The 17,913-nt window shown below is 39.4% G+C and overlaps 1 protein-coding gene across 2 annotated transcripts in view; it reads right to left on the bottom strand.

Annotated features, from left to right (window-relative positions):
- Window positions 1-16,994, bottom strand: part of LOC105918929 (solute carrier family 12 member 2) — a 130,330-nt gene extending 113,336 nt beyond the window's left edge. For both annotated transcript variants that reach the window (XM_012854117.3, XM_021311492.2), the window contains exon 1: window positions 16,048-16,994. In XM_012854117.3, coding sequence (XP_012709571.2) covers window positions 16,048-16,584 — 537 coding nt within the window. In that variant the 5' untranslated portion in view covers window positions 16,585-16,994. The remainder of the gene's footprint in view (window positions 1-16,047) is intronic.
- Between the last annotated feature and the right edge of the window lie 919 nt (window positions 16,995-17,913).

Genomic DNA, 17,913 nt, shown 5'->3' with positions numbered 1-17,913 from the left:
AGTTTGAGAACCACTGCTGTGGTCACTCTGGCTGGTTCCACTAACCCTGAGTAGTTATTTGCATTTATTCAGAGGACCTAGCTGCAGTGTGATGATCTTATTACTATGCCATTGTCACGGAAACATAGATACACCATATAAATAGGCATGAAATACTTACTGGTTACCATTTTAAAATGAATCAAATACCCCACTATTAAAACTCCATTTTCTGCCATCCCAATCATAGCATTTCACATGCTTGGCTACAGACACCAGTCAAAGCAAAGACAGCATAATTCAACCACAAAAGAGCAAAAAACTTTTAATCTTTTAGTATTTTGGACTTTCTGAACAGCATGGGGGAAGAGATCTGATTGAAGGCGACGGAGGCTGCAGTCTTCAGCAGTTTAACAAATAAATAGCCTGCCAAGGCTATTTAGGTTAAACTATTCTGCAGTTTGAAAATAAAAGGAATAAATTAGGGCTGCAACTAACGATTATTTTAATCGGTCAATTATTTTTACGATTAATCAACATATCGGATGACAAAAAAAAAAAAAAAAAAAAAAGCTTTATTTCCACTTTTTTCCAAAAATAAAAAAACATTTGGACTGACGAAGCAAATAAGCACACAAAAACAAGCTGCTACTTAGGTGTTCTGTGACAATAATATTAGGTAATAAATATTTTTGCTTTAAATAAAGAAGTTTATGTTGACGAGATTGTGAGTCAATCATTTAATAGTCAATGTCTATATGAACAGCGATTTAACACAACAAAAGTGAAGCTGTAAAACCAGTGTCAAATGTAGTTTGGCTGGACCTCACCCTTGTGCTAGTGCAGCAAGGGGAAAAATTGGGCATAACAATCCAACCAGTGGAAAAACACCACTTCTGAAATAAACCACTGCCTATTTCATAGACTGTTTCAGCACAAGCTACATTTTATGTAAATACTACATGCTACTTTTGTCCTTCTACCCATTTTTTTTCTTTTTTCTTTGAAGAGTCAAAAAGGGTGTTAAATATTTAATACTTTTTATTTCTTCTCAGAGTTTTAAAATTTGTGAGACCGTCCTTTAGGCATGTTTATGTCTCAGTTTCCTGCAAGTCTTTTTAATTTGGGTCTGCCTGTTGTCGGTCTGAGTGTCTCACCAAAATTTCATTATGGGACTATAAAGACTCTTGAAAGGTTCGTTTAGCCCTGCTCGTCTCTCCCATACAGTATCTTCACTAAGACTTAAAACTTAAATCTTAAAAACGAATTATTACCATCAGAATGAAACTGTATTCTGATTGAGAGGGCTGGTTTATGATCCATAATCCGATCAGTATCCATTTAAACACTTGTTCCGATTAACTCATGAACGTACTGCACATGCATGTGGAGGATGGGGCCAACAGTCAAAACCAACACACACCCCCGAGTTTGTTTTTGTTTTTTTTTCCCACATGAAGAATGACAAAACTTCTGCGGTTGTTTTATGGAAATTCAACAATTCTGCTAATGTCAGAGTTTCTACTTTGAATAAAGTTTGGTGCAAGTAAACGCATGTCATGATCCGATTATTAGATTTTGAGCCCAAATAAACGGTGCATTGAGAATACTTTCTTTCCTTTTAATCCAAATACATTTTAATCTCATCAGGGAATGTTGCGCATGTAAAAAAGTTCCCGTCAATAACCAGCTAACAAGCTAACAGCCGCGTTAGATGAGCTAACAGACTGAGGTTAAGGCTCAATTATAGTGGTGCTTCGGGGCGCTGTGCAGGTCTCCACTTACAGCCCGTGAGCCAAGCACTATCGGCGTTTCCTCACTTTGAAATAGAACAAATGTCACATATTGCAAACGACTTACCCTGCTGTTTAGCTCCCATTGTCCTCATCAATGACTCCATGTTGTTTCAGGTCCTGTATCGCTGTTGAGCTCTCGTTCCATGTCAAATCTCGCATGTTACTTATTTTTTGGTTTTGTGAAGCGCGACATGCTCCCCATCTTTTGAGGACTTGGTTTGAGCTGTTTAATCTGTCATTAATAGAATCTACTACCAAAAAAAGCAGCATTTGAAAATACTGCCTCCACTTCGTTTACGTCGCTCTGCAGCCAGTCAGAATTGACTACCACCTGCAGTGAGGTAAGCAGCTCTGCGGCATGGTGACTGATGCATTAATCGTGCGACATAATGAATCGATGATGAAATTTGTTGCCAACGCTTTTAGCTGTCGGCTTTATCGATTCGTTGTTGCAGCCCTAGAATTAATATTAAATTTCCCCTTCACCGTAGTGTTAGCGAGCTTACCGTGTGATTGTGACTTGCAGAGGCAAAATAAATTAAAAAATGTTTAAATCAAGGCTTATTTTGGGTGCCTCTTAGGGCTGCAGCTATCGCTTATTTTAAAGATTGATGAATTAATTAATTTTTCAATTATCTAAAAAGAGATACTCATGGTAAATTAATTAGTTCAATAAACAAGCGTTTTGAACTTGAAATATTTACTGCTAATTTTAAATGTATTGTAAATGGCAACATGGCAATTTAATTATTAATGCCTGAATATTAGAACATTTACAAAGGCTTAAATGCAAAATGTATATATTAGGGCTGTCAAAATAACGCGTTAACTTCGATTAATTAATTTTAAAAAAATTAACGGATTAAAAAAAATAACGCAGATTAATCAATGTCGTATAGGGGTTTTCAATAGGTGAGGCGCGCCTCCCTTGGGGGGCACCAAAGAGTCACAGGGGAGGCGCATGAAGACAGAGAAGAAGACAGCACTGCCGCTCAACTATGTAGCGATATTCGTGCCTTCTGTTTGAGCGCGCAGGAACCAATCCAAGCGCGCAGCGAAACAACTCTCAACGCTCAAAACCGGTCTGGCACGGTCTGAAAAACTCTTCTCAACCTACTGTCCTAGCGGTGAGTTCCATCTCTGCTCGCGCGCTACTTTGCTCGCGCGTACCTGCTCGTTTCACTTCACGCTCAGCACCAGCTGTGAACTCGTTCGGCTGTTAAAGCCAATTACACACAGTTTTTTTTCCCATCCAATCAGAGTATGGCTTGCAAATACTGCATTCAGATCATTTAAAACAAAATGCTGCAGCCTTTGGCAGAAATTACCATCACCAAGGGATTGAAGAAAAACAAATAAAAAGTGTAATATTTTAGCCTAAAATATTTAGGCTAAAGTATTTAGACTAAAATATTAGAGTTACTAAGTGAGGTGTGAAAAATGTTTTTGTCTCTTTTCTTTCCAGCTTCTGGGAGGTGATGCAAAAGTTTATTCTGATCATAATCATCATGAATGTCATTATTTAAAGAGCACTTTAACACGAGGTAAAACAAAGTGCCAAACATCAGAAATACATCAGATAAGAGATAACAACTAATAAAATGCTTGTTTGTTAAAATAGCACTAGGTCTAAATTATGTATAATTAGCCTAAAAAGTAGATTGGAATATGGAATATGTTGAGGTCTGTTAAATTCAGGTTATCTTTTTTATTATTATTTCAGTTGACGTCTCCTGTTGATGTGAGTTCAGTTTGACATTGGCATCTGTTTAGTTCAGTTTGTTTGCTGTTGAAAACAGCACTTTAATGTATCTAATGCTGATTATTCATTGAATCATTTGAATTTAAATATTTTTTCACAGCAAAAATTATATGCGATTAATTTAGATTAATTAATTACAGAGTATGTAATTAATTAGATTAATTTTTTTAATCAATTGACAGCCCTAGTATACATATTTTTGTACAGTTTAAGCAGTCTCAGTTACGGCTCCGAGTGGGTCATTCTTTCAGCAAATGGGATGTTTTAGATTCTGTATACTCCAGTTTGCGATCTTTTAATTGCTAAATCAGTTAATTATTTCAAGAATCGAACAATCATGATTCCCCTGATTTATTGTTTCAGCCCTAGTGCATCTAACAACTCTGAGTTTGTTAGATCTGAGTCTTTACATTGAAGTACACTGTAATAGTTGAACTTGTGGCTATTGGGACCTGGTTACATCCTCCTGCTGGTGCCTGTCTGTCTGCACTCAGCAACAAGTCTCCAAACGGCACACAGCTCTCTGTGGAAAGAGGCTAAAGGCAGAGAGCAGCTTAGAGATAAGGTCTTTCAAATACTTTGCAAGAATTGTTCCAAGAGTCACAAAAATGTGTGTTAATCATAATTTATACCGTAAAGTAGTATTAGTATTTTAGAGTAGTATTTTACAGTAATTACATACTTTACTAATAGTTTTTCCTCATTACTAAACACGTGTGACGTAGTGATATGAAACAAAGCAAACAGAAGCTAAAACAGCACAGTCAGCCAGGGTTCACAGAGCACTAATGATCCCTCTGCATTCGTATGACCCAAGCAATGTGTTAAACCTCATGCAAATACCGCAAGGAAAAAGAGTTAACTGTGCTTGTAATTCAAGCACTTAACGATTTTGGACAGCCTGTATGAGGATCACAATACAAAGTTCAACCAGAACCAAAACACATCTACATATTGTTCAGCTGAATGTAGCGCTTTTTTGGTTCTGTGATCCCAGCTGTGAGTTCTGAAAGCAGGTAGGGCTAGTGATCTCAGCTGATTGGCTGACATGATTAAAGTATCTCATGAAATGATTCCAAGATTATTTAAACTGCTTTTTCGTATGGTCATCTATACATTTTCCAGACACCTTTTTCACCTTTTCATCTGATTGGTCGGAAAATTTGAACCACCAATAAGGTCTTACACTACTAGAATATGATTGATTTGACTTTCCCTGATAAAATGATTTATCATGGGAGTTTACTATTTTGGAACTTTGTGAAATAAAATGGACCTAAAAGGGGTCACTGTCTCAACTGCAATTACAAATAAATCAGTCAATCATAATGTTAAGAAAAGAGATGCGTTACATGACACAACAGCCTTTTAAAATGGTGCAACTCTGTAATTAGGATTGGGATAAATGCAATCACAATATGGTGATGCGAAAGTTTCATACTGATCCACCACTGCAGTGGAGCTGCAACAATGAGGTGACATCAATATTTAAGCGCACTGTTTATGCTTGGCTGCCCCAGTCGGAATAAATCCGCTTTGTCACTGGTCCCCTTCTAGTTTGTCAATATGGACTTTTAGGATGCTGCTGCCATTTGATCAACAGAAAGAAAGCAGAACTCCTGTCTGACACCTAGCATACCTAATCCTACGCTGTTAATTTGATATTCCTTCCATAAAAGAACCTTAAGAGTTTAGCTGTTGTGCAGCTAATACACCAAAACAATGTTAGGATTCAGTCATTAATTGCTGTGGAAAAGCATTGATGAGCTACAATCAATTGGTACAGTGGAATTTCCAATGCTCATTCTAACCCCAGCATGTAACACAGGGAGGAAAACACAGTAAGACATGATATGGTGGAAACACCAGGGTCAGTATGACCTTCAAATTACACAACTCCCATGGATTTCAAAGTTCAGCGTTTGCCTAGCTATTTGGGCAAAAACTGCACACATGGAATATGAGCTAATCACAGCAGTTCAATGTCATCTGCCTGAAAATGCAGACCTGCTAGCTGCTCTAATTTAGAGGTGATGAAAGAGACTCCTGCCATTGTGTAGGACATTTACCATGAACAAAGGAAACTAAGAACTAAGAAAAACAATACTGGCTTTTGTTCTACATGGACAACCTTGAGAGGACACGTGAGCAGCTTTTCATCACCAATCACTTCATTAATGGATACAGAGAAACCTTATCATCAAGTGCCATAGAGGAAATAAACAGGAGATCATTTTCACTGGTTCAACGGACTACACTTATTAAAGAACTTGATCTTAAAGTAAGAAATAGGGGAATCCTTAACATTATAAACTTGATAATCCTAATATCAAACCAGTGCCTACCTCTTTGACTCTACCTCGGTCTAAAGTGGGGAAGCAAGTAATTGATTAATGAGTTCATCTAAAAAGTTGATCGATCTAATTGAGTGACTAAAGACCAACTGATAAGCAGCAATTTCCTTAAAATCCGTGGTTTTCACTTGTCTTTCCATTAACAAACTGATAACCGATCTTTTACTATATGCTGAATTTAAAAAAGGCACATCATTATATTTGAACCATTTATCAAGTCACGTTAAATACTGAATCAAGCAAAAAAATTTTTTGGTCTTCTCACATATTTAAACTTAAAAATTCCTGTTATGTTATATTTTAAATAAGTCTAAGGTTACTGAATTGAATAAAATAGGAAGAATAAAATATTTGAAACATTATAATTCTCATGAAAAATCTCATCATCAAACGTGCATTTTGGCGTGACTTCTTTTTCTATCATCTTTATAAATTTCCTTTCCGAGCACTTAAGAAAGTTTTGGTTGAGAAGCTGATGCTGCGCCACCTTGCAGCACGGCTGAATGGCGCTTCAAAGTTGGGAACTTATGGAGCTTGTTGAGTGTTTATAGTTAAAAACAGACTCTAATAAAAGTGCATTTTCCATCCTAGTCATTAAACATTGTAAAATAATCCCACACCGGACTCCGTTTAGACCACTTCACATTGCCTCCGCAATGTGAAGCGCAATAGTCTGGCTAGGGTCGGCAAGTTTCCCGGAAGTTTCCCCAAATCCCTTTTTGAATAACTGCATATGCACAAAACCAGCTTACCTCGCTCTTCAGCGAGATCGTGTCTTACAAATTTTCCAAATCGACTACTTTCTACTGAAGCCTTCCTCTCATCTGTTACTCTGAATCCTCTTTCTGCAGCCTTGATCCAATCCCAAGAACCCTGGTCAAATCTAGTCTTCAGGCTCTTCTCCCCTCCATAACTGCCATCATTCACTCATCACTTACCCCTGGAATTGGTCCTGCTGTCTCTAAAACTACTCATCACCCCTTTAGTAAAGAAATATGGTTTAGAACTAAACAACTTCAGTAACCTCCACCCATTTCTAATTTACTATTTAATACTGGAAAAATATACTCCAAAATACCAGAAAAAAGTCGCCTCTCAACTTCCCTACTAAGTGTGCAAATATAGGCTATACATGATACAGGATTAAAAAAAACGGATAAACTGAAAAACAGCATCCTGATAGTGTGGCGGCTTTTATTTTGCCATGGCAGTGCGCCACAATCAATTACATGAAGCAGAAACCCTGTATGTGTATATACAGTAGGCACGGAAAGTATTCAAACCCCTTTAAATTTTTCACTGTTTCATTGCAGCCATTTGCTGAAATAAAAAAAGTTTGTTTTATTTCTCATTAGTGTACATTCAGCACCCCATCTTGACAGTTAAAAAACAAATGTAGAAATGTTTGCAAATTTATTAAAACTGAAATATCACATGGTCATAAAAGTATTCAGACCCTTTGCTGTGATGCTCATTTAACTCACATGCTGTCCATTTCTTCTGATCCTCCTTGAGATGGTTCAACTCCTTCATTGGAGTCCAGTTGTGTTTTATTAAACTGATTGGACATGATTAGGAAAGGCACACACCTGTCTATATAAGACCTTACAGCTCACAGTAGGGCTGGGTAAAAAAATAAAATAAAAATTTAAATCGATGTTGGATTGATTTCTGTAAAATTTTATAAAATCGATGTGTAGGGAATGAGATCGATTAGTTTTATAGTGACGTGAGTGACGTTGACGTTCAAGAGCGGGCGTGGGCAAATGCAAAATGGCCGACGCAAGTAACGCGCCGCTCAGCAAGCCCTCCCAACTGAAGTCTGACGTCTGGAACCATTTTGGATTTAAAATAACTAAAAGAGAATGTGCTGGATAAAACTAAAGTGGTTTGCAAGATCTGTCAAGCGGAGGTCAGTTATTGTAGAAACACTACAAATCTCCGAAATCACCTGACAAGGTATAATGCCAAGCTAACATCCGACAACAAACCTTCCGGAGCTAAACAAATGAAATTGAGGGACTCGCTTGCATTACCAGCAGATTCTCTGCGGGCCATTAAGATAACAGAGGCCATCGCAACTTTTGTGTGCAAAGATTTACGCCCCCACTCGGTAGTGGAAAATGAAGGCTTCAAGCGGCTCCTTCGTGTGCTCGAACCACACTACGTTATGGTGCAACGCAAACATCTGACAGAAACTGTTATCCCCATGATGTACACACGAGTGAAAGACGACATCCAAATGAAAATGCAGTTAGCAGAGAAAGTCGGCATAACTTGTGACACATGGACATCGCTGTCAACTCAATCCTACATGACGGTGACTTCCCACTACATCGATAACGAGTGGCGCCTTGCGTCTTATGTGCTGCAGACCATTGAAGTTACTTCGAGCCACACCGCTGCAAAACTAGACGATATGTTGACGGGGGCAATACAGACATGGGGGCTGACCAGCAAACAACCAGCAGTTGTTAGACAATGCTGCAAATATGGTTCGTGCAGTGAAAATAACGCAGCTGATGCATGTCGGCTGCTTCGTGCACACGCTGAACTTAGCCTCACAAGCAGGTCTAAAAATCCCTGCTGTCACGTCTGCTTGCTCGTGTGAGGCGTATAGCAGCATTCTTTCACCGAAGTACAACGGCAAGCAACATACTGAAAGAAAAACAGAAGCTGCTTTAACTACCAGCGCACAAACTAACACTTGACGTGGTGACAAGATGGAACAGTGCACTGGACATGCTGGAGCACTTTTTGGAGCAACAGCCAGCCATCTCTGCTACTCTCCTTTCTCAAGACGTGCACAGGAATGAAAAGGATTTGTGCACCCTAACAGAGGAAGATGTAACAACTGCTGAGGATTTGGTCTGGGTGTTAAAACCGATGAAAGAAGCTACGTTGGTGATGTCGGAGGACAAGCAGCCAATTCTTTCCGTCATCGCCCCACTGCTCGCCCTGCTTCAGGATGCCTTCATCCCCAGCCTAGAAGACAGCGCTGTAGTCAGGGACTTAAAAGCTGCTGTAAAGAATAACTTGGGGACAAGGTATGTATTTTTTTTATTTTTTTTTAACTTTATGTGCCTTTTTTAGTTTTTTTGTTGTAGGAGTCAGTGACCCATATTCCATAATGTACTTATCCTCACTCAAACTGTTACAACACGTTTTTTCCGAGATATGATGGACAAAAGGACACCTTGTATGCAGCGTCCGCGCTGGATCCTCGCTTTAAGGCCCTTCCATTCCTGTCTGCTTCAGAACAAAATGACACCTTCTCCAGGCTTTAGGCTGAGGCTGCCACTACTGCACGTGATGTAAGTATTTAGTAATGTTTTGATTTAATAAGAGTGTTTTCACTGATGATCAAAAGATTGGATTAGAAAGAACATTACTTAATTTAAGAGTTAAATTATGCTCAATCTTTTTTTTTCTGTCCAATTCAACAGCAAAATGGTAGCAATGATACTGATAAAGAAGCTGAGGATACTTTGCCCAAGAAGCCAAAGAAATCCAGCACCTTGCAGTCTTTCCTTGGGACAGTCTATTCACCAACAGTAAAAGATCAGGGACTGAAAACTCCAGCAATAAAGGGCTGAAGATGAAGTTAGAAGATACAAAGCTGAATGAGAATCCTTTGATTGTGGGAGAATAGCCTTGGTGAGAGAGGTAAAGAAGAACCCAAAGATCAATTGGCTGAGCTCCAGAGACGCAGTAGAGACATGGGAGAAAGTTCCACAAAAAAACTATCACTGCACCCCTCTACCATTTGGGGCTTTATGGCAGAGTGGCCCGACTGAAACGTCTCATCAGTGCAAGACAATGACCCTAAGCACACAGCTAATGAGTGGCTTCGGAACAACTCTGTGACCATTCTTGACTGGCCCAGCCAGAGCCCTGACCTAAACCCAATTGAGCATCTCTGGAGAGACCTGAAAATGGCTGTCCACCAACATTCACCATCCAACCTGATGGAACTGGAGAGGATCTGCAAGGAAGAATGGCAGAGGATCCCCAAATCCAGGTGTGAAAAACTTGTTGCATCATTCCCAAGAAGACTTATGGCTGTACTAGCTCAAAAGGGAGCTTCTACTCAATACTGAGCAAAAGGGTCTGAATACTTATGACCAAGTGAAATTTCTGTTTTTCCTTTTTTAATAAAATTGCAAAAATTTCTACATTTCCGTTTTTTTCTGTCAAGATAGGGTGCTGAGTGTACATTAATGAGAAATAAAATGAACTTTTTTGATTTCAGCATATGGCTGCAATGAAACAAGGTGAAAAATGTAAAGGCGTTTGAATACTTTCCGTACCCACTGTATATATGTGTGTGTGCAAAAACAGCTGGGATGTAGATAAGCTTCAGGGTTCTCCCCAGAGGATGGAAAAAGGGTGCACTGACATGGTGCAGCTCAAACTCGGCCCAATCCAAAAAAATAATAATTCTCACACAACTGAAAAATCGGCTCAAAAAAAAAAAAGGAGAAAATAAAAAAAGAAAATAAATAAATCATACAGTGTATGCCCAGCTTTAAGAAACATGCCGAGGAGACTGAGCTCTCATGTTTGCCTGGCTTACCTTTCATCAACACTGTTGGCAACTATTTAGCATATTTTCAAACTTTTCTAGTGACTATTTTATTCAAAAGCGACAAGCAATTGATCTAGCAATTTTTTCTGTCTTGTTTTAAACTTTGGCAACTAGTAAAAGCAGTGAGCACTCCAAGTTTACAGTCTCTTCAGCAAACAGTGATTGCAGCTGTGAGCTCCTCTCGCTTTGAAAGCTCGGACAGGTGGTCAGTCAGTCAGCCTTGCTGAAGTCAGACAAGACTGACTTGTCTGTTTCACCATTGAAAATGAGTCACGCATGAGCAAAGCTTCCACTAGATTACAAAGCGGGATGTAAATATATTATAAACATATTCTTCAGCGGCTAACGGTAATTTCTTTTTCTCTTAAACTCTTGCACTTACATTAAATAGATCCCTCCCTGTAACTGATTCACACACAGCAACTGTCATTTATTCACTTCATCCACTGTGGATGTCTCAGCTAACATTTGGTTAAAATTGATAATATAAAAACATAAATCTAGTTTGGATTGATTTAAAATATTATTTAATACTTGAAAATCATTTAGAGTTCTTTTTTTGAGCATAAAGTGTTTTAAATCATTTTCTGTCTCGTCAGTGTTGATATTCCTCTCTCCAACAACATACTTTTTAAGATAGTGTTTTAGACTTTTTGATAAATATTTATGTTTTTATTGTGCCGTTTCCATAAAAGGATGTTTATTTTGTACATTTATTGTTTGCTTTTGTTCCAAGTGCTTAAATAAACCAGTCAGTGGTTATTATTTGTTTTTTTTTTTACCCTTTTGGTTAAAAAGTATCGATAATGGTACCAATAAAATACCATATTGTTAAGAGTAGTAGTATCGATTAATCCTTAACAATACCCATCCTTATCGTTAAATCTTGATATCTGACCTTAAATGAGGCAAGTGAGGTCTGTGGTGCCTTAAATGTTGTTCCGAGTTGTTTAGTGGCCTCCTGGGGTCCGTTCTTCGTACGTTGCTTAAAACATCCAAGATCAAATGACACATCCAAGATGATTTCATCCGGCTAATCCTGATCCGGCTAATTGGGTTCTTCCAACACACCTGTTGTTTACGATTAGTATGACTGGATTGAGTTATCTGAGACAACTGCGCGTTCATGCGTTTGTTTAAAAGGGGAAATGTATCGATAGTAGAAACAATGATCAGCAGCACTGCTATTGGCTGTTCAGCATGGCCAAAGAACGCCCACAGTTTTTCTCACAAGCAGAACACGAGCTTAAAGGTTATGCCGAATTTAAGTTATTAATTAAAACACCTAAAAATCAGTTAAAGCCAGGAGAGAGGGCTGGCAAAAAACAGCAGACAAATTAATGCGTAAACACTGTCCATGATAGATGTTTCTATCACTTTCTACAGTATGAATTTTTGCATTTTAATAATCTCATATTTACTTTGTTCTTTTATGTCAGAGCCTCCACGGGACCCACTAGAACATGGGAACAAGTAAAAGTGAGATACATGAATATTCTACAAAATGGTAGTCTTTAATTATTATACTTTATTTTAAAAAGGCACTTGTTGTGTCAAGAGATCCAAATTTCGGTGTCATTCCTTAGACACGAGAAGTAAAGGACACGTGCAAACTGGGAATTTTAACAAAAAAAAAATCTTTATCCATAAAAAATTAAAATTTTCCTTTTCCAAGTCATACACAGTTTACACGGTAAAACTGTATTGCTCCGTGTCTAGATAATCCATCCATAGTTTTTTCTAATACAATATACGGCTCGACAGGAAGCAAGCCTTTCAAAGTAAAACTAAACTTCACAATAAAATGTCCCGAACACATCTTCTTACTGAATATGATAAAAATAAAAAGCAAACTATCATACAAAAAACTTAAATATTTTAGATTTATGACTCCAACACCACTTTTTCCTCTTTAAAAGCCACTGTTAAATGATGTTTGTCTGTTTATAACAGCCACCAAGAGAAATCTCTCTACAATTACACTGTCGCGCTGCGCTAAAGGATCCTGTCTATTGCGCAATACGTGATTAATTCGAAAAACTCTGCAAATTATTCTTGCACCTACAGGTTGCAGTTGTAAAAATGGACATGGCTACGGCAGACTTCCCTATCTCCTCCGCTTATACAGCCGTGATCTAATCTTGTTTACATGAAATAAGCCTGCTCTGGAGCAGGCTTAAGCTGCCGCACATGTTGCTATGACAACAAGTGCAGGAAGTCTTTCGAAGAACCAAACGATCCGAGATCATGCCAAATCGTCAACAATGAAATCCTGCTAACTGAGTTAGCGACGTACGAAGAACGGACCCCTGGTTGAATTGTCAATGTGCTCTTGGAGTAATGTTGATTGACCAGCCTCTATTGGGAAGGTCCACCACGCCTGCAGGTTTTCTCCAGTTATGGATTATGTTCCAACTGTGGTTCATTGGTGCCCCAAAGCCTAAGAAATACCTTTGTAATCCTTTCCAGACTGATGGATGTCAATTACAACATTTTTCTACTGTTCTACTGATCTTTCAGCAGTCATGGAGGCTCTAAATGATTTATTATTTGCAGGTCAATTAATTATCAGGCTCGTGTTTAGCTTGTTTTATTCAGCTTTTTTTTTTTTTTTGTAATCCATTAATTCATGATTTAACAAGGAGGCCAGTTACTTTTTCACATAGATCCTGGCTGGTTTGGAAAGCTTTTCACTCTAATAAATGAAATCATTTGAAAACTGATTTTTTTATTTAGTCAGGTTACCTTTATTAACTAATATTACAATTGTTTTGATGTTCTGAAACAAAAAGTGTGAGAAAGAGCAGAAAGAAACAAATATGAAATGGGGCAAACACTTCTAACACCAATGGATCCTGGGGTGGGCGATATGGACTGTAGATTTTATCACAATATATTGTGATAATGTTGTGATTACGATGAAAGTGATGATAAAGGACTATTTACAGCTTCTTGCACTATTTTTCAGGTAACTGTGTGGCTGTGACTGCATGTAATTTTTAGCCAATTAAGCACAAATATCATCCTTGAAAAAAAAAAAAAAACACTTTAAAATTTAACATACATTAGAACAAAATTCAAAATAATGTCCAGTGTTTGAGCTGTACTCAAATACTGGACAATGTACCTTTCTCCCACAGGCACAGTTGTCTGGAATATTTTTAGCACAGCGGACAGAGCAGATCACATCACACAGACAGGAAGCTGCCTTTCATAGTGAACATTATTGTAAAAGGTGAAAATCACTTAAGGTTAGAAAGGACTGAGATCCACTTGACAAACAAAATAATGTGCTTAGTCTGTGATAAAGCTTTGCAAGCAGTAAACACAGAAGTTTTTTTAAATCTGCCCACGACAAGGCAGCTGTACCACCGCTAGCTCACACCACAGTGAAGTTGGTATAAAAACAACAACAACAATGTGGAGCAAGGCTTTCGTTTAAAAACGCCTTGATCAGAACATCCTGAATTAAAGGCAGCCCCACACGTATAAACAAACACGACAAGGCTCCTGTCTATGAATCATTCAGGAGGGGTTTCTACGCAATCCTTGCATTGGATTCAGTGCTTATTTCTGGAGACCGCGTAACAAACTCAAAAACAGTCCCAGTGTGTCTTTAAATAGAGCTTTCTAGGACAGACAAGTCATAAACAGTCCAGAAAATTGTTTTTACCTTCACATTTTGTTAGCATACATGTATGCCGACAGCATCTTGTATCCTGCTGTCTGTAAAAGAATGCCTAATGTGGTAATTAATAAGGCATGACTCCCTAGCTGTTTCCAATCCCAGCCACTAACGTCCTGTTGGATCTGTGCCTTTCTGATAGAGATTTTAAATGCTTTTCCTATTGTTTAGCTGCTATTACCCTTTTTAAGTTGCTTTTTCTTACAGCTCCTCCTATACAGCCCATACTCCATCATACAGAACCATTATTTTATCCACTGAATAAAAAGGTGGTTTAAGACGAGCTTCATAGGTTAAGTGGAAGAGGTTTTATCTTTGCATCTTGCACAAAAAAAAAATGTTTTTGTTGCAACACCTTTCGTAAGAAAGTGACAGCTTACAAAAACCAAGTTGTTATGTCCGTATGGTCACAAGCAGCCCCAAACACTTTAGCATGCTGCTAACGTTTCAGCTGTGGACTGTCAGGGGTTTTTAATGTCAGGCCTCCAGCTCCGGTGTTTTTTAACCTTTAGATGTGTCCTTGGCCCAACACACCTGAATCAAATGGTTCACTTAGATCCTCAGTATGCAGTCAAGCTCTCCAGAGTCCTGCTGATGACCTGATTATTTGACTCAGGTTTGTTGGATCAGGGACACCTAAATGTTGCAGGACACCAGCCCTCGAGGACTGGAGTTGGAGATCCCTGGATTGGTTGATATTGTTCTCATTTAGCACAGCTTCCAAAACCTGTAAAAATGTTTAAAATAGACTTTTTTATATTTCAGTGTTTGAGGTTACAGAGTTCCTCATGAATAGGAAGCCTGAGCTCATCCAAATAGGACTGCCCTCAACCAAACAGTGCCAGCTTTAATGTCATTGTTGAAACAACATTTTTTGCCCGGACTGTCACAACTGATACCAGCGATGCATTTAAAAAAACGATTGGATGTAGACCTTTTTACCAATATGTTGCATGCTTTCAAGTAAACTTTACACAAAAAAGGAGATTTGTGTTTAGGTCATCGTTTCTCTTTGGTAACAATGTTTTTTGCAATAAATGTCACCATTTGAATTCCAAATAATTTCCTTTTAAATGTTGCCACACAGCTGGGCGACACCGGCATTGGCAGAAAGCGTTTAGGTCCTTTGGCTCCTTACAACCACTACTGAGCATTTAGCTTATGAACTAACATATGGCTTTTTTTGTTAAGTAACATTGTTACAAAATAGAAGACCCAATGACCAAAATTTCCTTACTTTTTGGAGTCAACTATAGTTTTCTATTTCAAACAGATCAGAGATTTAGACTAGAGGATGCCAGACTGCAAAACTTAAAGCTACATAGAGAAATGCTTTGAATGGTTACCACCATAAAAATCTCTAAAAAGGTTCCCCTTTAGCTCAGAGGATGTAGAACCAGAACTTTCAAGAACTTTGAAGAGCATTAAATTCTTCAAACTAGAAAATGCTTTCCAGTTCTCTATTCAAATCTACAGACTCGTTCCCCTTATTGTCACCATTTGGATATTTTGGTTTTCAGAATTATAACTAGTCCAAAGGTTTTATCTTTTGAAATGTGTTGCTGGCAGAATGCTGTCAATATGGGTAGTGATCCATTATTTCAACAAATGATTGCTTAGATTATATAACTAAACAGTACCAAGCACTGCTGAGGACTATAAGCACTAAGCTCTTTTTACGTTTTCAACAACAGTCAACAAGATTATTTGATTGGTGGAAAACATACTTTGGACTTTTGCTTATTGTCCCTGTGTGAACAGTGTACCCGATTATTATGGGGTCTGGGGATCCTAAAGCCTGACATCTTTCTCTGGAGGTCATTTTTCGCTCTCCGTCTAAATGAGTTGCAGCGCTGCTCTCTGGAAACCTGAGGGGAACCTACCTTGTCAAGCTCGTCGTGGAGCTCCGACAGGGTGGGTCTCACCAGCTTCTCACCCAAAGGCGCCGCCGTCTGCCGGTAAAAGTCAATTTTGGGAACAGCATCAATGGTGTTGTGGCCAAAGGTCCTCAGGTAATAAGTGTTGGTGTGGGTGTCATAGTGATAGTGATGCTGGCCCCCTGTCGATGAATGCAGGCTCGTCTCGCTCATCACCGTGTCTCCGTTCTGTAATCCCTCAGGCGGCACTCCCTCAGGAGAGGCCGCGCTCCCCGATCCGTTCGGATCCGCAAAGTTCACCACTCTGAACCGGCCCTTGGCTTCCTCCCCCCCGACCCCTAGATCAGTACCCGCGGCGGAGTAGTCGCAGCTCGCAGACTTTTCCCCGGAGGCGCCGGCGGCTTCAGACACAAGGTCCACCTGGAAGCGGCTCTGACTGGGTGTCGGACCGGGCGGCCTTTGCCCGGCATCTGGAGCTAAAAACTCACTTTCCGGGGTGGCAGTTTCTGCTGGCGCGGAAGGTGCAGTGGATGGTTCCGACATAGCTGTGATGCAGAACGTGGCAGCCGTGTGGGTAACACTCGTTCGGACCTACCAGACCAGAAAAGAAGACGCTGAGGTGGCCGTCACTAAGCCCCTGCTAGTTCCAGGACAACACACGCTGTGCTGCCCACTGAGGAAAAGCGCAGGATGCCGAAAAGAGGGCGGTAGTAGAGGCAGATAGCTGCTTAGCTTCGTCAGGACATGCAACTACAAGCTGGGAAGTTGCCGCCACACTTCTTCTTTCCTTTCTCGGGGCAGTAAGTCCCAAAGTTCCAGCAACCCTCGCGTTTTCGGAGTCACAAAGGTCCAACTGGGAGCTCTGCGTTGTTCTTAAGGATGCTGTCTTCGACCTTGCCACAGCTCCTCCTAGACTCCCAGCGCCGTCTGCCTGCTATTATACACGCTGCAGACGGCACCGGAGAAGGGTGGGCACCGCATAGAAAAACATCGCGAGATTTCGGCGATTGCCTTTTTGTTTCAGACTGGCAGATGAAAACGTCTCGCGAGGATATTAACACTTCATCAGTATGCATGACGTTATCACAGTCCTATGCGAGGAAAGGAAACTGCACTAACAGGACAACCAACATTACTGTTCACTTGGCTGCTCTCATGGGCTCTTTCCTTCTCAAAGGAGAACCCAAGTGTCCCTTGCGCTCCGACTCTAAATGAGATTTCACATTTCAATTGGTCTTTACTACTCAAATAAACTACGAAAAACTCTGAAATAAATCTATACTGAAAGTTACGGGGATGCTTTCACAACACAACAGTTATATAGATAGGTTGACATCCCCTGCTGACATTTAGTTGTGCCAAAGTAGCCAAAACCACGAGAGGAACTCATCAGTTCAATTTGTTTTGCACCGACAGGTTTTACCCAACATAGTTTCCCAGCAGACAACGGGACTTATAAATTAGTGTCTTGGTTCACTGTCACCCACTCAGCATTCTGGGGTTTTGCAGCACTTACAAGACTTGTGCCTGTATTATTTTTTGATAAGTGCTATTAGGCAGCTTTTGTTTATGTACTGATTTTCATTAGTCCACATGCCAAATGTATTCAACTTTAGATGAAGTATGATATAGACATAAGAGAAGAAACCTTGACAAGCTGTACCTTAAGTTCACTTTGATTCTGTACGACTATAAAAATACAAAACTGATTAAATCTGTGCTGGTTAATAGCTGCAATGGCTTTTATTCCTTTCCAGGCTGGCCCTCAAGATTCCAACTACTGTATTTAGTTTCAGTTTTACTTCTGTACTGTATTTACCTTCTCTATTTCATATTTAATTACTCTGGAAACTGCCTCTCGCCAAGTGGTTC

Source organism: Fundulus heteroclitus, unplaced genomic scaffold, assembly GCF_011125445.2.
Source record: "Fundulus heteroclitus isolate FHET01 unplaced genomic scaffold, MU-UCD_Fhet_4.1 scaffold_107, whole genome shotgun sequence".
Taxonomy (NCBI): Eukaryota; Metazoa; Chordata; class Actinopteri; order Cyprinodontiformes; family Fundulidae; genus Fundulus; species Fundulus heteroclitus.
This window is presented reverse-complemented; position numbering and strand designations above follow the sequence as displayed.